Raw genomic sequence first — 22,811 nt, 5'->3', positions numbered from 1 at the left:
TTCGCCAGAAACAGACTGTATCAAATATGAGTGACTGACTATCATAAACGATACAGAACCTCCTCCCTGACAATATCTCTCTCTATATATAATATAAACGATACAGAGCCTCCTCCCTGACAATATCGCCGAGACAGTTTGTTTATTTTTGGACGACAATTCTGAATTCTTATATGAGACGATTCTAAGATGACCCAATGTTATTCTCCATAGAGAAATGACTTTATGACCCAGGGGATGAGCGAGTGACGTCAGGACTTCTGTACTCTATGGGTTTGATCATGAGGATTGTGGAAGTTAAATGGTGGAAGTGTGGATAGGACTCTATATGAACAAAACGTGTTATATCAACAAAACGCATGGCATTCTGTTTGTGTGACATGCATGATGCAAAGGTTTTGAAAGTGAAACTGGTCAAAGTCACTGTCCACCTACTGTACATACATTCATGTGTCTCCTTGTCTGTCTCGTCTCACCATGTCTCATGTCACGTGTCTCCTGTCAAAGACTCAGAACACCTGCTCATATCAACCTGTGCTGCTTGAATGTTATGCTGTATGACAGCCATGCAGAGCCGTCTGGGAGAAATGCGGGGCATGTGCACGCGCACGCGCTCCCTCCCCGTGCGGGAGATATTTTTTTGCGGTTTTGGGCGGATATTTCCGAGTTTTTTGTGGTTATTTGCGGTTATTTCTTTTTATAACTCTTAATAAATGTGATTCTGTTCACTAAAAAATAAAAATAAATTAAAATGATTTTTATTTTATTTCTTTGGGGCTCCCCCAAGTGCGGGGCCCTGTGTGGCCGCACCGCTCGCACTACCCTTCCTGCGGCCCTGCAGCCATGTAAACAAACACACCATGTCATTTACAACTAAATGTTGCTCTCAGCAATGTTTTTGAAAACATTTGAAGAGAGAAATAGACGATGCAATAACCAAACATATATTTGATCAACACTTCCTTGTTTTCCAAGGCGACCGTGTTGCGTCACCCAGCACAACACTTATGGAATACTTTCATTACCCCAAGCAAGGAAACACTTTGTTTTGTTGTTACTTTTGGGTCAATGTATTAATGTATTTATTAATTAGCCGTGTCGTTGTTGAGAAATAACACCCGACAGGATTATTAATCATCCTGAACGGCGTCAATTATCTCTTGCATAACCACTCAACTTGCAAGCAATTCAATGGCGCTCAGGGAGCAATCAGGGGTCAAGAGTCTTGCTCAGGGACACACATCGACACATTGCTGGCCTGGCCTGAAATCGAACCTGCGACAACCAGGGCCTCTGGCTGCCCAGGCCGGCTCACTAACCACTCAACTATGACCACTCCCTCACTAACCACTCAACTATGACCACTCCCTCACTAACCACTCAACTATGACCACTCCCTCACTAACCACTCAACTATGACCTCCCCTATACTTTATCAGAAAGAATACTGTCTTTATTTTACTCATTGTATCCCTTATGTTCTCCTCATGTTCTCCTCATGTTCCCCTTATGTTCTCCTCATGTTCTCCTCATGTTCTCCTCCATGCAGGACCAAGATGGATTTGGGAATCGTGAGGAAATCAATAGTGGTTGATGATGTGAGTATCAGCTCATTACCATATTATTACATTAGTATTAGCTCATTACCATATTATTACATTAGTATTACTACTAAGTCTTTCTATTATGTCTGTCTTCCTTAGTGGTTCACGTTAAAAGACACCAAATCTGGACGAGTCCATCTGAGACTGGACTGGCTGAAACTGCTGCCTGACACTGATCGCCTGGAGGAGGTTTGAGGCTTTCATTCTCACTGATACATCACATAATAATACATACTGTCATTATCATACATCACATAATAATCACACCCTGTGTGAAGTGGGCGGTGTCTTGCTAGCTAATCACAATACTGAATGGAGTCGATCAATCATGTACAAAGGATAAATACATTTATTGAAACACTCTTTATGATGGACAAAACCATAACTTGAAAAAAACCAAAATTTGGTTTTTTTCAAGTTATGGTTGCTTATATAGGGCTATGCACATGTGTCATGTGACACTGGCCAATCACAGTCCTGAATAGGCTGTGATTGGCCAATCACAGCGCAGGATAATTCTACTAATTTCCTGGGCCCAGATCACAGCGCAGGAGTTAGTACATTTTTCCAAATCTCACTTATAGGGGCGGTTTCACCGCCCAATAATACATACTGTCATTGTCATACATCACATAATAATACATGCTGTCATTGTCATACATCACATATAATACAGACAATACAATACTGATAAACAGTGTTAGTGACTTCTCTCTAACACTATGTATTTCTTCATTGACCACATTTTCAATGTCTACTGATATCTGAACTGTAGTAAAAAATCACACCCTGTGTGAAGGAAGCGGTGCCTTTGATGAGTTTATTTCATTGCTTCTTTGCCGTGCCTCCTGGTGGCGCTATAACAGGGCAATGTGAAAAGGGCCTAGTGGGAATATGATTTGCGTGACGTTTGGAGAAAATGTGTAAAAGTATTTAAAAAACAATTGTTTTGCCAAAATTGGTCTCCTGGTGGCGCTATAACAGGGCAATGTGAAAAGTGGGCAATTCTTCCTGGGCCTAGTGGGAATATGCGTGGAAAGTTTCACGGAAATTGCACACTGCGTTCATGTTGTGCGCACGTGTACATTGTTGCTTCTTTGCCGTGCTCATACGGACGGACACACAGACACGGTCAAATGTAGAGCGGCTGGCACCGCTAAAAATAAATAATATAATTGCACCGAAACAAAGGCAGTGGGAAGCTTCTCAGAACCCCAACCTTTTTGTAAAATTCACGTTTTGTCCAACAAAACAAAACATGTCCATGAGACAGGTAAACTTTGATTCACTCAAAAAACAACACCTAAGACAGATCTGGTCAATGCTGTAGTTAGTATATAGGTGTGAATCACAGTTTCTCCGTCTGGTGGATATACATTTATTTTTCCGGCCAAAAAGTGGATTTCACACAAAAGGTGTGATTCAACACCACACTACTGTCTCTGTTTCGGTGAGTAGAGAAATGATATTCTTTATTTTTACTACAGTTTAGACTCCGGTGGACATCGAAGACCGAGTCAATGATGAAATACATACTGTACCGTGGTCCCTCCCTCGCATAGCGTTAGAGAGACAGCTAGACAGCTCCTTATTCTCCCAGCACCAGTGTGCAGTACATTGTACATAATATTGTATATTCTTTGTGGTTCCAGGTCCTTCAGAAGAACTCCAGTGTGAGCAGTAAGACAGCTGATCCTCCGTCTTCGGCCATTTTGGTCATCTATCTGGACAAGGCTGAGTCACTTCCTGTGAGTCAAATATTCTTCCCCATTTCACCCCCCTGCCCCCGTTCTTTTAATTTTAGGGCATGACTTTACTGATAAGACCTTCTCAACTTCACCAGGGGGCCAAATATACACATTGTACAGTAAACAGTCTCAGAGTACAATTAAGATGGGGGGGGGGGGCAGTCTAGAGCTAAAAGTGGAATCAAACTGGGGGGTCCTTGAAATTCAAAAGGTTGAGAGAATCACACTGCTGTAGTGTACCTTACTGTGTGTGTGTGTGTGTGTGTGTGTGTGTGTGTGTGTGTGTGTGTGTGTGTTGGGGGGGGGGGGTATTGGGTTGAGGCAGCTGCTGTCTGGTTGACATTCCAGAAAGTCCTTGCCTTGACCTCTGACCCTGTGTGTCCACTAGTGTGTCAGTCTGGTGAGGAAGACATTTGATCTGTGTTAGTCAAGTGTCTGACTGTCATATGATACAGTATGTCATATGTAACATGTACAAAGAGAACATGTAAAGGCAGAGTAGACTCACCGCTTTGTAATGAAATAAAACGTGTGTGTGTGTGTGTGTGTGTGTGTGTGTGTGTGTGTGTGTGTGTGTGTGTGCGCGCGCGCGCGAGAGACATGGCATGTTTAAATGTAGACACAGTTAATTTAACACTGAGAGTGTATATGGACCCTTTCGGGTTCATGTGTCCACTCTCAGAGGTCAGGAGTGTTACCGTGTATTCACTCTCAGAGGTCACAGTGTTACAGTGTATTCATGGTACTTTTCAGATGAAGAAGGGGAATAAGGAGCCTAACCCCATGGTGCAGTTGTCTGTTCAGGACATTACAAAGGAGAGCAAGGTACGTTTAACAGGAAAGACACATGAATAAATACATAAGGTACGTTTAACAGGAAAGACACATGAATAAATACATAAGTGAAGATACATGAATGAAGATTTCCTTTCTTTGACACATCTCCTTTTTATCCAAATGTTTATTTTCCATCTCTCTGTCACACTATTTATAACTATTAAACAAATTTTAAACAATTTCTAAACAATTTTTAAACAATTTTTAAACAATTTTTAACTATTTATAACTCTTACCCAAAGACTTGTTGGACAACCGTGGATCCATCATGGGAGGAGGCCTTTACCTTCTTCATCCAGGACCCTCGCAAACAGGACATAGACATCCAGGTAACATTAAGATAATATATGATATTTACAATGAATGATATATATCGTTGTTATTATCTCCTTATTTTTTAAGGGTTACCGTTAGGGCAAAATAAGGAGATTTTTCATAAATTAACGCTCTACTTGATCTTACTACAGCGTCACACAAAAGCATCAAGAGTAGCAGATCTACAAGCTCACGGCACGTTTCAAGCTTGTAGATCTGCTACTCTTGATGCTTTTGGATTTTAATTCTGAAAAGTAACACTTTTGGAACATATGAGGTTTCTGCCCGACAGAGAGGATATTCAATGACATGTTAAGATAGAAATGTCATATTATTGGTACTAATGTGTTGTTGTTGAACCCACCAGGTGAAGGACGTGGACCGGGTTCAGACCCTGGGCAGTCTGACCGTCCCCATGTCCCGCCTGCTGTCCAGTCCGGGTCTGACTCTGGACCAGTGGTTCCAGTTGGACCAGTCTGGACCGGCCAGCCGGGTCTACATCAAGACAGTCCTCAGGGTAAAACAATGTTAAACACATTCAATACATCATCGTCTACATCAAGACAGTCCTCAGGGTAAAACAATGTTTAACACATTCAATACATCATCGTCTACATCAAGACAGTCCTCAGGGTAAAACAATGTTTAACACATTCAATACATCAAGACAGTCCTCAGGGTAAAACAATGTTAAACACATTCAATACATCATCGTCTACATCAAGACATTTAGCTATCAAAAATAGCAGATCTACAAGCTCATGAGCTTGTAGATCTGCAAAAAAAAAAATCGTGGAAATGTGTGCAAATCTTTGAATGTGTATTTTTTTGTTGAAAAAAACATATGTTGCTATATCAGTGGTGCTCCACCTTTTCCATGTCAAGGACCACACAACATGATATGTCTTTGGCCACAGAGACCCCCATCTTAAAGCATTTAGTTGCAGGGACCCCCCCCCCCCCCCCAGAAGCAAAGATTTGAGTTACAAATGTTCGCTTTAAAAATATATATATATTGAAAGATGTGCACACATTTTCATGACTTTTCTAAAGATAGCAGATCTACAAGCTCATAGCGCGGCACCGCTTGTATATCTGACACCCTTGTATGATGAAGTCAGTGGCGTAGACAGACTTTATTTGCCATGGGTTTTTGTATCAAACGGGCCCTTGATATGGATGCATCACATGCAGCAATTCCACTGGTTTAAACAACATTTACAGAAACCCAAATTCGACGCAAACAAGCGGTGAATGAAATCACATCCAGGCAGAGCCGTTGGTGGCTGGAATGGAATACAAGAACGCTCGTCCCAAAACACACTAATCCGGCGGCCTCCGTCCGCGAAACGAATGGGGGCGAGTGTAGGGGTGGGACGATATGGGTATCTCACGATACGATATCTGTGGCGATATTTGGCCCTCGATAACAATAATATCACAATATTCGATATATTGCGATATCACGATATATTGCATGAAATTTCGATATATCACGATAGTCCTTGTATTCAATTCATAAACACATAAAATAGCACCAAACAGTTCAAAATCATCATTACACAAATACAGAGTCGGAAAAACAACGTATCACCCATTTTTTTTAATATCGATATTTTTCGGCAGTATATCGATTGTTTGTAGAAAGTATCGCGATATATCGCAATACCGCTATATCGTCCCACCCCTAGGCGAGTGTGTTTTGGGGCGAGCGTTCTGGTTAACACCGGAATCTTCTCGTCAATGAGTACTGCGGAAACGATATGAATAATATTATGGGAATATAATCCTATAGGCTACATAATATATTGAACATGACAAAAATAAATATAATAGCAGATGCCATTACTGTATATGGGCGGCAATTTTTATTTATTAAAAACATAAATGAATGAAACTTGAATTAATGAATGAGTTCCTTCCTGGGGGGGCCCCTTGCGTGGAAGTATGTGTATGGGTTCTCATAACCCAGCAACCCTATACAAATTACACCACTGGATGGAGTAGTTGCATTAAATACAAAAAATAATAATATGGAGATGTGAGGTATCTGCCTGAGAGCAACGATATCATGCTTATCATTCTCGGTGTGGACTGTCTCTCTCTCTCTCTCTCTCTCTCTCTTCATTTCCATGATATGATATCTCAGGTGTTGTGGTTGGATGAGGAGAAGATCTCAGCCTCTGTGTCCAGTCATCTAGAGGCTGGACTGTCCAAGCAGCTTCCCCAGCAGACCCACCCTCATCCCAGCTTCGCCACAGAGGTACAGTGGAGACCGTGAAAGTCCTGGTTATTAGTTATTTCACGATTAAAGGAGTATTTGAAGGGGTCCCACTGACAGTAGAACACATGTTCAGAAGCATATGTTCCATAAAACCTCTAATTGTCTCTGACATTTCTTACAAGCAAATAGTTGAGCAACAAGAACATAGGTTTAGAACTGTAGGATAATAATAACCTAAACATCATGATTCTACATGTTGTGCTAATTGTAGGATTCACACACATGAAACAGCATGAAAGGAGCCCCTCCCCCAAGTTGGTATTCAATTCATAGACATATATAGTAGCAACCAAACAGTTCAAATATCAACACAAAAATACAGACAAAAAAAACACTATATACAATTTTGAAGACCAGTCCCATTTTTAGTTGTTTAACCCTGTCTTCCACCCTGAGCCAGCCTAGGCTGGGAAAATGAGTGGGAGAGAGGTGGGTCATGGGCCCCAATCCGAGAAGTAGTCTAATCAGTTTGTTTTGGGAGGTTTGAAGATTAGTCTTCAGTGACACTGAGGTGTTGGAGTACCAAGAGGAGCTAGCATAGTCATAAAGGGTCTGAATCAGGGCCCCTGAGAGGGTCCTGAGGGCATTCTTGTTGACAAAACAGGAAACTCTGCCCTAAATCTGGTTCTCTGGTTTACTCTTTTGACCACCTGTGTTGCCATGCTTTCACCTGTCAGCTATGTGTCAAGAATACATCCCAGATAGGTCATCTCTTCTTTGCTAGAGATGATTGTGTCCTCGACTTTGAATATCAAATGAATATCAAATATCTAAATAGTGAATAAAACAACTTAAAAACTATCTGTGGTGAAACACAGAAGCCTGAGTAGACGTTACAATGACCTCAAACATGTCCCTTTAATCATTGTGTCTTTTTGTCCTCATCAGGGCCTGCTCAGAATCCACCTGCTGGCGGGTCAGAACATGGTCCCTAAGGACAACATGATGGGGGGGCTGGTGAAGGGGAAGAGTGACCCCTACGTCAACCTCAACATCGGGGGAGAAACCTTCACCAGCCATGTGATCAAGTCCAACCTCAACCCCACCTGGAACGAGATGTACCAGGTATGTCACAACGCCAGGGGGTCCTTGAGGGGCTTCCAGGGGGTCCCTAGCAAAACAATTACATTTAACACTTAATCCCTATTTCATTTTCCGGCTATTTGAAAATAGCCAAATCTAGAAGCTCACAACGCATCGCATCAAATACATGTATTTTACTGTTACTATATATACCTCAGGGTTAGGTTAACATTGTTTTGTTTGTACAGTATTACTATTTTTGTTTAGTTACTGTAGTAGCATTCAACCCTCTCTTCATTCAACACTGTGTCTGATATATTGAAGCATAAAGCTGATATATTGTACTGAATACTATTTGGAGCTCCCTCCTATTCAAGAGGTCAGGTTAATGAATAATGATTGTTTAATAAAGGGAAAACTAAGCTACAAATCAGTGTCATCAATATGGTATGAATGTGTAAGACCATTCAAACTAGACACATACTGTAGTAGCAAAGGGTAAATACTTTACTTTATAAATAAATCGGGATCGGACGATCCTGAGGGAGGAGATCAGGATCGGTAACCCCAAAATTGTGTTGGGAGCACCCCTACAGTACGGCGTTAATTTACCAAAAAAAACATACAAAGTAAAAATATGGAGATAAGAGTTTTCTGCCCGACAACAACGATATCAATGTGGACGGTCCATGATATGAACATGATCCACTGTTCTCAATGAACTACAGATCAATGAAGAAGGAAATGTATCCTTTAACATGTCTGTCTGTCTGTCTGTCTGTCTGTCTGTCTGTCTGTCTGTCTGTCTGCCTGTCTGTCTGTCTGTCTGTCTGTCTGTCTGTACCAGGTGGTTCTGACGGACCTGCCCGGTCAGGAGCTGCACCTGGAGGTGTTGGACAAAGACATGGACATGAAGGATGACTTCATGGGCAGGTAGGGAGTTAGATAGGTAGGTAGGGAGGGAGGGAGGTAGGTAGGTAGCTACATCCTACAACCATCTCCTGGTGACAGCAATTTTTAAATAGTCTTAGTCATAGAGTACAGAAGTCCTGACGTCAGTCGTTCATCCCCTGGGTCGTAAAGTCATTTCTCTATGGAGAATAACATTGGGTCATCTTAGAATCGTCTCATATAAGAATTGTGGTCCAAAAATAAACAAACTGCCTCGGCGATATTGTCAGGGAGGCTCTGTATCGTTTATATTATATATATATATATATAGATATTGTCAGGGAGGCTCTGTATCGTTTATGATAGTCAGTCACTTATATTTGATACAGTCTGTTTCTGGCGAAAATGTAACTAATTCAGCGGAGGTAACGTTATCGTTTTCTCACCGTCAGTTGATGCTTCATATCCATAAGAGTCAAACCGCCGGGATCATTTGTTTATTTTTGGAACACAGTTCTTATTTGACGCGATATTAAAGATATTAAAGATATTAAAGATATTAAAGATATTAAAGATATTAAAGATATTAAAGATATTAAAGATATTAAACAAGTCTATGGGAATTCACAACGGGGGAAACCAGCCTCGACCCAGGTAGTATGCGTTAATTACGTCAGACTTCGGTGCTCTATATGTAACCAGGAGGCTTGGGGTACATAATAGACGGACAAAATAATTATATTTAAAATATATAATCTTTATTTAATATTGCAGTATAAAAATAGATTGTCTTTATTACAAATACATTGATCACAATTGATCTAATAAAAAGAGAGACAGACTGAAGTTCATATAAATGCTCACCCTAACCAACTGAACCCCTATCATAAAGGTTGGCTAAAGCAGTGACCACCTGTTGATCACCACCTGTTATGATGACATGGAAATGAAACATAATGAATATCAAAGCATAACAGAATCAGAATCAGAATCAGTTTTATTGTCACATCACAGGTTTACAAGGTAAAAAAGTGGGTGAAATTCTTTTTTGTACATCGTTCCCATCGCAACGTTAGTTTCCATAGAAAGAAGATGGGGGGGGGGAGAAGAAGAGGGTGGGGGGCAAGTGGGAAGGAGATCAAAACAAGAGAGCAACAGAAGGCCAGACAAGTTATCTACATATTTACAAATTACCTGAGATAATAAAAAAACAAAAAAAACTAAACTAAGGTGCCTGAGCATAGCAGCAATGTATTGTATACTGTGCATGTTATACTTATACTGTGCATGATAGACAATGGACGTTAAGGTGCTTAGAGGAAAAGGAGCACAATAAAAAAAGACCAAAAAAAAGTCAGTGCGTTATACAAGGGATTAAGGTGCAAAAGGTCAGTGCGTGTCCACCTAGAGTGGACTGACCCTAGTATAATCCGCAAGTAGCTCCATGAGGGAGTGCAACAAAAAGTCATTTGTACCTGGTGTAGTCCAGAGGTGTGTCCGAGGGGGGGCTAAAGTCCAAGTCATTGTCCCTGGTATAATCCACAGGTGTGTTCAGGAAGAGCCAGAAAAGTCTGCGCCGCCTGCTGTCAGGCTGCTGAGCAAGGCCCATGCCTCATCCAGGCTTATGCCCCATTCAGCATTCTGACAGCAGCTGGATTGAAACTACACCAAAACCTGGTGGTGGAACTCTTGATACTGCGGTAGAGCCCCTTGCCCGGTCGCGGTCGTTGTAGGGGTTTGAACAGTCTGTGACTTGGGTGGTGCTTGTCCTTGATGATGCGCTTGGCTTTGACCACGCACCGCTTTTTGTACAGTTCCTGGAGCGCTGGGAGCTCGATTCCCAACAGCAGTTCATGAACCTTATTATATTACCAAAGTGCATATGAGCCCAAAGACTCACCGCAGACACCAGACTGTTTGCCCCTATTCTCTGGACAGACGTGAGTCCCCACACACAATGCTGACTGTTGCAGACTATAAGACAAACATTTACAGTTAGCATTTAGCTTCACCATATCTATTATAAACACTCACACACGGTCATATAATGATACAAAGGAATGCACGGTAATAACAACGAAGGAGAGAGAGCTAGACTTACACTTTAAATGAATAAATGAAACACACACAGCACACACCCGGACCGCAATGGTACGTCTATTTCCCCAACCTGAGGGAAATCAGGACAGGTCGTCTGTATTACTACTTATACTAAACAGTCTGTGCGTGTATGCACGTGTGTAAACCATAAACAAAAGAAGCGAGCGATACCTTTGTATCGCCAGACGTAAGCCCAACACCTCGCCTCTTCACTGTTCAGTGTTCACTGCCTGTCGTTCCCTAGGGAAGACCATACACGGTATAAACAACTAAACGGTGCACATAAATCTAGCGACATGATAATACAAGCAAGCTCCGCTTTATACTACAGTTAAGTTACTCACCAGGACACTTTGTCACTGAGTATCTACACGCCACACTCTCTCTCGTCGTGTAACAGGGGAACCCCTGCGTGGGGAAATGTTTGCTGCTGCCGTCGCCCGCTCCCTAGTACCAGGAAGTGTTTGTTCCAGCCGCCATCCGGCCAGGCTGAAATACACGCTGATGCCAGAGCCACACCCACAATACCCCCACCCGGCCACATATAGATAGTCTTTTGAATATAATTCCACTTAGTTTTAGTCATTCTGAAATGTTTTAGTTGTAGTTGACTAAACGCCATAAGATTTTAGTCGGCTAAAATCTACAGTTGATTTAGTCGACTAAAGTTTATGTTGGCGGTGCCGTGATGGCGTTGCCTAATGCCTGATTTATTCTTGCTGCGTTGTGAGCTTTTTGGATGCATAAAATGACTTGTCTTAGTTCCTCTGGATCTTGTCTCCACGAGTCCCTCCATAACATTTTAGTTTAAATTGTCAACATGTTGTGTCAGTCAATAACACATGGACTGATGGACACATCATCATCAGTGTTGTTTCCTGGAGTCACTGGGTGTTTGGGGTCAAAGTCTTAGTCATCGTAGCTTTAGTTTCTATTCAGTTTTCCTCAGTGAAAAAAGGTAGTCGACTAATATTTGTCCTCATAGTTTTAGTGGACAAAGTGAACACTGCTTGGATAAGTTAAAAAACAATTCTAATTTCTAATTGAATCATCATGTCAACATGTCTCCAGGTTGAAGATCAGTCTGAAGGACATCATCTCCTCTCAGTACACAGACCAGGTGAGAAAGATTTACAATGTAGGAATGTATCAGACGCTCTTTATCCAGAGAGACTTACAGATTCATGAGGAAACATACGTTTACATTGCCAAAGCAAGTGTCAAAATGTATTAAAAACAGTTGAATAAAATGGGCAAAGTATGTACAGTTGGAGTGGGTTCAGCTTTGTGTTAAACAGAGCATTGTCACATAGCGTTGTTTTATACATATATTATGTTGTTGTTTCACACAAAGGTATCAAAGTATCAGATCTACAAACTTGAAACGCGGCGCGAAGCGATGCGTTGTGAAGATCTGCTAATTTTTAGATCTGCTACTTTTGTTGTTTTTGAATTTTAACCCTGAAAAGCAACAGTTTTAGACATAATGAGGTTTCAAACCGACAGAGACTAAATGATCTTTAGCGTTTATGGGAAATACTGAAACTTTAGTCTGACGCTGGTTTCCACGAGGAGGACTAAGAATCCTTATTTAAGTCAGAGTCATAAAGATGACTAAGAATGATTATTGAGTTCCCATCAGTCCAGCTAGAGGAGTGTGTGAGCACGGAGGAAGACTAAGAGTGTGTTATTTTAAGAACCAACATCATGAGGGAAGTCTGTATGTCTGTAGGTTCTCTTGTTCTGGTAACAAACCCCAGCAGTTCCTGCTTTTAAAACAGCTGTTTGTACTGTGTCGTGGAATTCTGGATCAATCAGCGATCGATAAGGCACATATAGGAGTGGAGACAATATTCTAGGTGGTTGTGGTTATGCTTTATGTACATGATATCATGGTCAGATTAGGCAGGTTAGGCTGTACCAAAACAACAGCTATTAGGCCTAGTGGAGACATTTAGGCTGTACCAAAACAACAGCTATTAGGCCTAGTGGATACATTTAGGCTGTACCAAAACAACAGCTATTAGGCCTAGTGGATACATTTAGGCTGTACCAAAACAACAGCTATTAGGCCTAGTGGATACATTTAGGCTGTACCAAAACAACAGCTATTAGGCCTAGTGGATACATTTAGGCTGTACCAAAACAACAGTTATTAGACCTAGTGGATACATTTAGGCTGTACCAAAACAACAGCTATTAGGCCTAGTGGATACATTTAGGCTGTACCAAAACAACAGCTATTAGACCTAGTGGATACATTTAGGCTGTACCAAAACAACAGCTATTAGGCCTAGTGGATACATTTAGGCTGTACCAAAACAACAGCTATTAGGCCTAGTGGAGACATTTAGGCTGTACCAAAACAACAGCTATTAGGCCTAGTGGAGACATTTAGGCTGTACCAAAACAACAGCTATTAGGCCTAGTGGAGACATTTAGGCTGTACCAAAACAACAGCTATTAGGCCTAGTGGAGACATTTAGGCTGTACCAAAACAACAGCTATTAGGCCTAGTGGAGACATTTAGGCTGTACCAAAACAACAGCTATTAGGCCTAGTGGATACATTTAGGCTGTACCAAAACAACAGCTATTAGGCCTAGTGGATACATTTAGGCTGTACCAAAACAACAGCTATTAGGCCTAGTGGATACATTTAGGCTGTACCAAAACAACAGCTATTAGGCCTAGTGGATACATTTAGGCTGTACCAAAACAACAGCTATTAGGCCTAGTGGAGACATCTATAGATAGGCTGTACCAAAACAACAGCTATTAGGCCTAGTGGAGACATCTATAGAATAGATAGGCTGTACCAAAACAACAGCTATTAGGCCTAGTGGATACATTTAGGCTGTACCAAAACAACAGCTATTAGGCCTAGTGGATACATTTAGGCTGTACCAAAACAACAGCTATTAGGCCTAGTGGATACATTTAGGCTGTACCAAAACAACAGCTATTAGGCCTAGTGGAGACATCTATAGATAGGCTGTACCAAAACAACAGCTATTAGGCCTAGTGGAGACATCTATAGAATAGATAGGCTGTACCAAAACAACAGCTATTAGGCCTAGTGGATACATTTAGGCTGTACCAAAACAACAGCTATTAGGCCTAGTGGATACATTTAGGCTGTACCAAAACAACAGCTATTAGGCCTAGTGGATACATTTAGGCTGTACCAAAACAACAGCTATTAGGCCTAGTGGAGACATCTAGGCTGTACCAAAACAACAGCTATTAGGCCTATTGGAGACATCTAGGCTGTACCAAAACAACAGCTATTAGGCCTAGTGGATACATTTAGGCTGTACCAAAACAACAGCTATTAGGCCTAGTGGAGACATCTAGGCTGTACCAAAACAACAGCTATTAGGCCTATTGGAGACATCTAGGCTGTACCAAAACAACAGCTATTAGGCCTAGTGGAGACATCTATAGATAGGCTGTACCAAAACAACAGCTATTAGGCCTAGTGGAGACATTTAGGCTCTTACAAGCTGTCAGATATCATAATGTATTGTGGAAGTATTATAAGTGATGGTGTAATATAGAGGTTAGAAATAAGCAGCCATATAACTTCTTCCTCAACTGTATGATCATGATCTAGGATACCGTTTATGGATGTTTATGATAATGTATATGCATGGATCATGTTTTAATGTATGCATGGATCATGTTTATAATACTGTCTATATGCATGGATCATGTTTATGATAATGTATGCATGGATCGTGTTTTAATGTATGCATGGATCATGTTTCAGTGGTACAACCTGAACGATGTGAAGTCTGGTCGGGTTCATCTGGTTCTGGAATGGGTTCCCAAGTCAACAGAGTCAGAGGGTCTGGACCAGGTCTGTATCTTATTATGTACAGTGAGCACACATACAGTAATGCCTCATTAATACAGTACATTAATACAGACATACAGACAGACAGACAGTGCACGCGCGCACGTACGTAGCATATACACACACACACACACAGACAGTAATGTCTCATTCAGTGTTTTTGTCTCTGTGGGTTCAGGTTCTCCGGTTCCTCTCCAGACAGTCCTACCAGAACAAGACGGTACCGTCGGCAGGCCTACTGTTTGTCTATGTGGAGCGAGCAGACAGCCTACCTGTGAGTTATGTCTGTTATAGAGACATCCTACATGTGAGTTATGTCTGTTATAGAGACATCCTACATGTGAGTTATGTCTGTTATAGAGACATCCTACATGTGAGTTATGTCTGTTATAGAGACATCCTATATGTGAGTTATGTCTGTTATAGAGACATCCTACATGTGAGTTATGTCTGTTATAGAGACATCCTACCTGTGAGTTATGTCTGTTATAGAGACATCCTACATGTGAGTTATGTCTGTTATAGAGACATCCTACCTGTGAGTTATGTCTGTTATAGAGACATCCTACCTGTGAGTTATGTCTGTTATAGAGACATCCTACCTGTGAGTTATGTCTGTTATAGAGACATCCTACATGTGAGTTATGTCTGTTATAGAGACATCCTACCTGTGAGTTATGTCTGTTATAGAGACATCCTACCTGTGAGTTATGTCTGTTATAGAGAGCAGACAGCCTACCTGTGAGTTATGTCTGTTATAGAGACATCCTACCTGTGAGTTATATCTGTTATAGAGACATCCTACCTGTGAGTTATGTCTGTTATAGAGACATCCTACCTGTGAGTTATGTCTGTTATAGAGACATCCTACCTGTGAGTTATATCTGTTATAGAGACATCCTACCTGTGAGTTATATCTGTTATAGAGACATCCTACCTGTGAGTTATGTCTGTTATAGAGACATCCTACCTGTGAGTTATGTCTGTTATAGAGACATCCTACCTGTGAGTTATGTCTGTTATAGAGACATCCTACCTGTGAGTTATATCTGTTATAGAGACATCCTACCTGTGAGTTATGTCTGTTATAGAGACATCCTACCTGTGAGTTATGTCTGTTATAGAGACATCCTACCTGTGAGTTATGTCTGTTATAGAGACATCCTACCTGTGAGTTATGTCTGTTATAGAGACATCCTACCTGTGAGTTATATCTGTTATAGAGACATCCTACCTGTGAGTTATGTCTGTTATAGAGACATCCTACCTGTGAGTTATGTCTGTTATAGAGACATCCTACCTGTGAGTTATGTCTGTTATAGAGACATCCTACCTGTGAGTTATATCTGTTATAGAGACATCCTACCTGTGAGTTATGTCTGTTATAGAGACATCCTACCTGTGAGTTATGTCTGTTATAGAGACATCCTACCTGTGAGTTATGTCTGTTATAGAGACATCCTACCTGTGAGTTATGTCTGTTATAGAGACATCCTACCTGTGAGTTATATCTGTTATAGAGACATCCTACCTGTGAGTTATATCTGTTATAGAGACATCCTACCTGTGAGTTATATCTGTTATAGAGACATCCTACCTGTGAGTTATGTCTGTTATAGAGACATCCTACCTGTGAGTTATGTCTGTTATAGAGACATCCTACCTGTGAGTTATGTCTGTTATAGAGACATCCTACCTGTGAGTTATGTCTGTTATAGAGACATCCTACCTGTGAGTTATATCTGTTATAGAGACATCCTACCTGTGAGTTATGTCTGTTATAGAGACATCCTACCTGTGAGTTATGTCTGTTATAGAGACATCCTACCTGTGAGTTATGTCTGTTATAGAGACATCCTACCTGTGAGTTATGTCTGTTATAGAGACATCCTACCTGTGAGTTATGTCTGTTATAGAGACATCCTACCTGTGAGTTATATCTGTTATAGAGACATCCTACCTGTGAGTTATGTCTGTTATAGAGACATCCTACCTGTGAGTTATGTCTGTTATAGAGACATCCTACCTGTGAGTTATATCTGTTATAGAGACATCCTACCTGTGAGTTATGTCTGTTATACAGACATCCTACCTGTGAGTTATATCTGTTATAGAGACATCCTACCTGTGAGTTATGTCTGTTATACAGACATCCTACCTGTGAGTTATATCTGTTATACAGACATCCTACCTGTGAGTTATGTCTGTTATAGAGACATCCTACCTGTGAGTTATGTCTGTTATAGATGTGGATCAATGGAAAGACCAGTGGAAAGTCTTATTATTGTTATTAATATGATGCATGTCTCTCCTCTGTCCAGCTGAAGACCAGTGGAAAGGAGCCTAAAGTTGGAGCAGAACTTATTCTGTGCAAAACGTCTCACAAAACGACAGTAAGACCTTCTTGATGTTACTGTTACTGTTACTGTTACTGTTATACACTAACACTCAGGCCTCTGATCCGCAAACGTTTTGTGCCCAAGGCAAGCCAACATCTCAAGGAACCCACTGTATTCATAGCTAAAATAGCTGATCTACAAGCTCAGTGATAGAGAGCTACGGTATTCACTGACTGTGTCCTCTGTGAAGGTGTGTGATCGAACCACATCACCTCAGTGGAACGAGGCCTTCTGCTTCCTGGTTCGTGACCCCAGAGAAGACATGTTGATCGTTAAGGTAAGCACCGTTACAACACACCATTAACCACTTCAACCCTTCTTATACGTTGTTGTACTGCGTGTATGTCAAATAGCAAAACAAAACGCTGATCTACAAGCTCACAAAGCATCGCATTGTGGCGCGTTGTGAGCTCGTAGATCTGATATTTTTTAAAGATGTTGTCAATGTTAGGTTTCCAGCATCGTTATCCATGTTGAGGAATGGTCACACACATGAACTTAGTTTACTGTAGTTTTATCTCTCTCTCTCATTCATCACAGCGCTGTTGTCTCCTCAGCAGCTGATCACAAAGGGTGTGCAAAAATCATAGACGACGCATACATTACACGTCATCAGGACGTATTACCTGTAATACAAGTGCCTACAGCGTATTAGCGCCACAATAGAATCTGGTCGTAAACATTACAATATATGTGCACACACCAGAAACAACATAATGGATGAGAACACCCGATCCAACAGTCAACAGTATTGACAACACGCTCACACTAAATTTTCCAGAGTAAAGACACACTCACACTAAAGGTTCCAGAGTAAAGACACACTCACACTAAAGGTTCCAGAGTAAAGACACACTCACACTAAAGGTTCCAGAGTAAAGACACGCTCACACTAAAGGTTCCAGAGTAAAGACACACTCACACTAAAGATTCCAGAGTAAAGACACACTCACACTAAAGGTTCTAGAGTAAAGACACACTCACACTAAAGGTTCCAGAGTAAAGACACGCTCACACTAAAGGTTCTAGAGTAAAGACACGCTCACACTAAAGGTTCCAGAGTAAAGACACACTCACACTAAAGGTTCCAGAGTAAAGACTGAACTGGGAAAAACAGACTTTTGTTTTACTTCCCCAACCACTTGGAATGACCTACAGCTTAACTTAAAGATCTGTTCTCCCAACACATACGGTCAGTTTAAGTGTTTGATTGCAGACCTACCCACAAACTATTTATAACTTGTGCTGTATCACACGTAAGGGGAAAGGTTTTGTTTTGTTTTATTATTGATGTGGATATTGATGTGAAAATGAAATAGTACTTGTACTGTGATGTATCTCAATGACACTGCAGATCAGGGAAACCTCAATGTCCTTTAGAGAATAAATAAAGGTTTGAATGAATGAATGAATAGCTATAGAGCGCAGAGGTCCTGACGTCACTCGTTCATCCCCTGGGTCGTGGAAGTAATTTCTCTATGGGGAATAACATTGGGTCATCTTAGAATCGTCTCATACAAGAATTGTGGAAATAAACAAACTGAACAAACTGTGTCGGCGATATTGTCAGGGAGGGACTAATTCGGCAGAAGTAACATTATCGTTTTCTCACCGTCAGTTGATGCTTCATATCCATAAGAGTCAAACCGCCGGGATCATTTGTTTATTTTTGGAACACAGTTCTTATTTGACGCGATATTAAACACGTCTATGGGGATTCAGAACGGAGGGAAAAAACGCGACCCAGGCAGGATGTGTAAATGACGTCAGACGTCGGTGCTCTATTGCGTTACCTCAGACCACTGTGTATGTTCTATCCTCAGCAGTTGTCTCATAGCTGGATCCTGATTGGTTCTCTTTGTGTCCTATCAGTTGTCTCATAGCTGGATCCTGATTGGTTCTCTTTGTGTCCTATCAGTTGTCTCATAGCTGGATCCTGATTGGTTCTCTGTGTGTGTGTCCTATCAGTTGTCTCATAGCTGGACTCTTCCCATTGGCTCGGTGGTGGTTCCGGTCAGAGAGCTGCTTTCAGAACCACAGCTGGTCCTGGACCAGTGGTTACACCTGGATGGAGCCTCACCAGACAGTCAGATCCTTCTGAGAGCTGAACTTAAGGTCTGTCTGTCTGTCTGTCTGTCTGTCTGTCTGTCTGTCTGTCTGTCTGTCTGTCTGTCTGTCTGTCACCTGGCTGGCTGTCTGTCTGTCTGTCTGATACCTGGCTGTAAACCTATGATGAGACGATAAAGTAGATTGTGATGGTGATTCTAGCTCTACTTTAAAAATATATTTAACGTCTACTCAGTACTCAGGCTTCTGTGTTTCACCACAGACAGTGTTTAAGTTGCTTGATTCATAATTTTTTGGGGGGAAAAACATGGCCTCCTCACGCATTATAAGGACAGTATCAGTCATCAGAACCAAGGACGGTGTTTTCAATGAATCTAACATGGTTAAAATGGAGTTTGAAGTTACAATGGGTTTGTATAGGAAGGGGGCGTGTCTGATAAAATGAATATCAAATATAGAAATAGTGAATCAAGCAACTTAAAATCTGTCCTGGGTGAAACACAGAAGTCTGAGAAGACGTTAAAATGATACCAAACTGGTTTGAAAAGTGAGATATCCCTTTAAAGTGTGTTTAAAGTCATTGATCTGTAAAGTCATTGATGTTGTTGTGGTGTCTCTACAGATGCTGGTTCCTACCAAGTGTCCCGTTGTCACGGCTAAACCCAGGCCTCCCTCCGCCGCTCCAGAACCCGCCGCTACGCCTCACAGACAGGAGGCAGACGTAAAGCAGAGGTCAGTGTTGTAAAAACCAAGAACCATGGAGGTTGTGGGTTCGAATCCAACCGCGGTGCATCCGGCTATGTCGAGCGTCTATTTAGTTACGACCACAATTGGCCCGTGTTCGGGGGAGGGTAGACGGGGGTGGGGGGGGATATCACTGCATGTATTCCTACGGGCTGGGGGCGGCAGGGAGTGTAGGGCGGGAGGAGTAGGACGAAGGCTCTACGTCCTCCCGGTGGGGGCTCCTCACTGGCAGGTGAGTCAGTGGGATACAACAGCAGTGACAACACAGAGATGTGTGTGGGGAGGAATTCATTTGAAAAAGATCACTAAATTGGGGAGAAAAAAGGGTAAAGGCAAAAAATAAATAAATCATGGATTCAGTGATTTAGTAGAAATTTGGTTCTTGACGTTTGTTCTTTCTTTCATTCATTGTCTCCACCGCCGAAATACCTGTCTTACCCCCTGTCTGTCTGTCTGTCTGTCTGTCTGTCTGTCTGTCTGTCTGTCTGTCTGTCTGTCTGTCTGTCTGTCCGTCCGTGAAACTGTGCACACACACTCCCTGTTTTCACATGGGCCTGTTATAGCGCCACCAGGAGGCCGATTTGTGCAAAACCCTTTTTTTTTTACATTACTCCTACAGATTTTATCCAAACGTCATGCAAATCGGTACACAGTATCTCTATAGTCATGTGATCAACACGGATCTGTCCCATATTCCATCCTGATTGGCTAAGGTTGGCTTCCAAAGTTTGCAGGATTGCTTCATTTTGAACAAAATGCCTCAAATTATGCACTCAGCTTGCGATTTCCGTGAAACTTCACGCGCACATTCCCACTAGGCTGAGGAAGAAATGCCACCCTTTTCACATCGTCCTGTTATAGCGCCACCAGCAGGTCTAATTTAGCAAAACACATTTTTGGAACAAAATGCCTCAAATCATGAACACAGTGTCCGATTGCCGTGAAAGGCCTAAGAATAAATGGCACCCTTTTTCACATTGGCCTATAATCTACCTGACCTGGCGGAGACCTGTGCTCCGAGGAGCACTTTTTCTAGTTCTTTTTTGTTTTCCTTTGTTCAACAGGTCAAGTTCAGTGGACACTCCCGCTGTGGAGGACGTTTTCGCGCCGGTTTGTGAACCTGAGGTTGGGGAGGTGCAGGTTGGGGAGGTGCAGGAATCAGCCGCCCTTCAGAAGGAGGTGAAAGAGGAAGACGTCCTAACTCCTGCTGTGCTCCAGCCTCCTCACACCTCCCCAGACGTCTCCTTTGGCTCTGAGGTAAGACCTTCATCTGTGTTTGAAGTTGTCTAGGCTCTTATGTTATTGTTTGTGTCCCATATGTTCATGTTGATGCTTTGGCTTCATGTGTCTCTGGTTATATATCTATGTTGATTATTATTGATTATTAGGCAAAAAAATGTAAAACAACACAGTTACATTTATAATACTTTTGTCTAAAAGGTCCGTCCAAAAAAGTCATTGCGGACTTGTTTCCGTTGGGGTCCTTGAATTAATTAGACATAGCAACCAAACAGTTCAAATCAACATAAAAAACAGAGAAAAAATACCACCATGCAGACCTGCCAACCTGTACGCATTTTGCATACAAACTACGCAATTCTAGGTCTCGGTACGCAGGTACAAAATTCCTAATGACAACTACGCAATTTCGGGGAATGGGCGCGGTATAACAATTAAACCAAAAATATGCTACTCGAGTTAATATAGACCAATTATTTGTTTACCAACATTGAGACTGGACACACAGGTGATTGTTTCATGCAATCAATTCTCAACATGTTGTTATGGGGTGCGCTGGTTTCAGCACACCCCAACCCCCTCTTGTGTGTTGGCTAGTGCTGCTCGCCCTAGCGAGACCTGACAGAATGGGTTTGACGCTTGCGCAGTATGACGCTTGCAACCAGTGTGATGTCGTCTGTTAAGGGGTCTATAAGCTGAGTTCTGGTGAAAGAGGGCGTGCCTGCCCCTCCCCTCCCGGCCTCCCCTAACCCCCCCACCCCCCCCCTCTGCATCTACTCAAATTGAATGCAGCTGCGACAGCGGCTCAACTCGGCTGTAACACTCTGTCTGAAGTTACACAGTCATGAAAAGCCGCATCCACAGTGACGCACTCACTGATTGCAGAGGAAAATGGGATACAGGAGATTAATAATAATTAAGTACAAACTTCTTAACATGTGCCCGTAATGTTATGAAACGTAGCTAAATATTTTCGGTAACGTTTAGCCCTGGTCCAGAGCGTTAGTGAGTTCTCTCTAAAGTTAGAGAGCAGAGAACTCACTAACGCTCTGGACCAGGGCTAGGTAACGTTATGCAGTTTTGTGCATTGTTTGAGTGATTGGCATCTACAGTATGAGACCTGCTCATAGATCCCCATTCAACCCGGAAAACCCCCCTACGTCCGCTGCCAGTACTGCTCCCGGTTTGGCTACAATGGGAAACATGGCCACAGGCTGACTAAATAAGCGATTTAAACGGGTAGTTTCGCTCCGGACCTACAATATTATGCTCCGGACCAAACCTTAAACATCCGTGCAGTTTGGAATCTACCATTAGTTTTGGGATACGATGTATACAAAAGGGTAAACAGCGGAGCCTTGGCGGACGTTCCACCGATTCTGGATGACAACCACATAGAACCTCATCTCGGAGCTGTATAGCGGAGTGAGAGGTTCTTAATGGAGCTATGCCTCAGCATGCATTTTGCACTGTGTGCAATTATAATTTTGACAGCAGTCATCAAGGATCTACAGGTAATATATAAGATAAACCTTTAAAACCCTCCTGTGAGGTGAATTCAGGTGTCATATCAGTAACCGGTCCGTAGTGGGAATGTAACGGCCGGTAAAACGTGTCTCCTCTCTGCTACCAGTGTTGCCATGTCTGCTTATTATAAGCGACTTTGGGCTGATTTATCTACAGTATGAAGACGCAGTGTAAG

General features: G+C 42.0%; 1 protein-coding gene across 1 annotated transcript in view; it reads left to right on the top strand.

Annotated features, from left to right (window-relative positions):
- LOC308080170 (uncharacterized protein) overlaps positions 1-22,811 on the top strand; it is a 104,889-nt gene that overhangs the window by 26,156 nt on the left and 55,922 nt on the right. Inside the window, exons 12-28 of the mRNA XM_080421946.1 lie at positions 1,550-1,598; positions 1,704-1,793; positions 3,257-3,352; positions 4,106-4,177; positions 4,432-4,518; positions 4,872-5,021; positions 6,654-6,767; positions 7,677-7,853; positions 8,659-8,744; positions 11,874-11,922; positions 14,574-14,663; positions 14,839-14,934; positions 16,982-17,053; positions 17,250-17,336; positions 19,028-19,174; positions 19,749-19,858; positions 20,935-21,127. Coding sequence (XP_080278072.1) covers positions 1,550-1,598; positions 1,704-1,793; positions 3,257-3,352; positions 4,106-4,177; positions 4,432-4,518; positions 4,872-5,021; positions 6,654-6,767; positions 7,677-7,853; positions 8,659-8,744; positions 11,874-11,922; positions 14,574-14,663; positions 14,839-14,934; positions 16,982-17,053; positions 17,250-17,336; positions 19,028-19,174; positions 19,749-19,858; positions 20,935-21,127 — 1,765 coding nt within the window. The remainder of the gene's footprint in view (positions 1-1,549; positions 1,599-1,703; positions 1,794-3,256; positions 3,353-4,105; positions 4,178-4,431; positions 4,519-4,871; positions 5,022-6,653; positions 6,768-7,676; positions 7,854-8,658; positions 8,745-11,873; positions 11,923-14,573; positions 14,664-14,838; positions 14,935-16,981; positions 17,054-17,249; positions 17,337-19,027; positions 19,175-19,748; positions 19,859-20,934; positions 21,128-22,811) is intronic.

This window comes from Gymnoscopelus braueri (genome assembly GCF_963280865.1).
Source record: "Gymnoscopelus braueri genome assembly, chromosome: 3".
NCBI classification, from domain to species: domain Eukaryota; kingdom Metazoa; phylum Chordata; class Actinopteri; order Myctophiformes; family Myctophidae; genus Gymnoscopelus; species Gymnoscopelus braueri.
The sequence above is the reverse complement of the archived record's forward strand: the minus strand, read 5'-3'. Positions and strand labels throughout refer to the sequence as shown.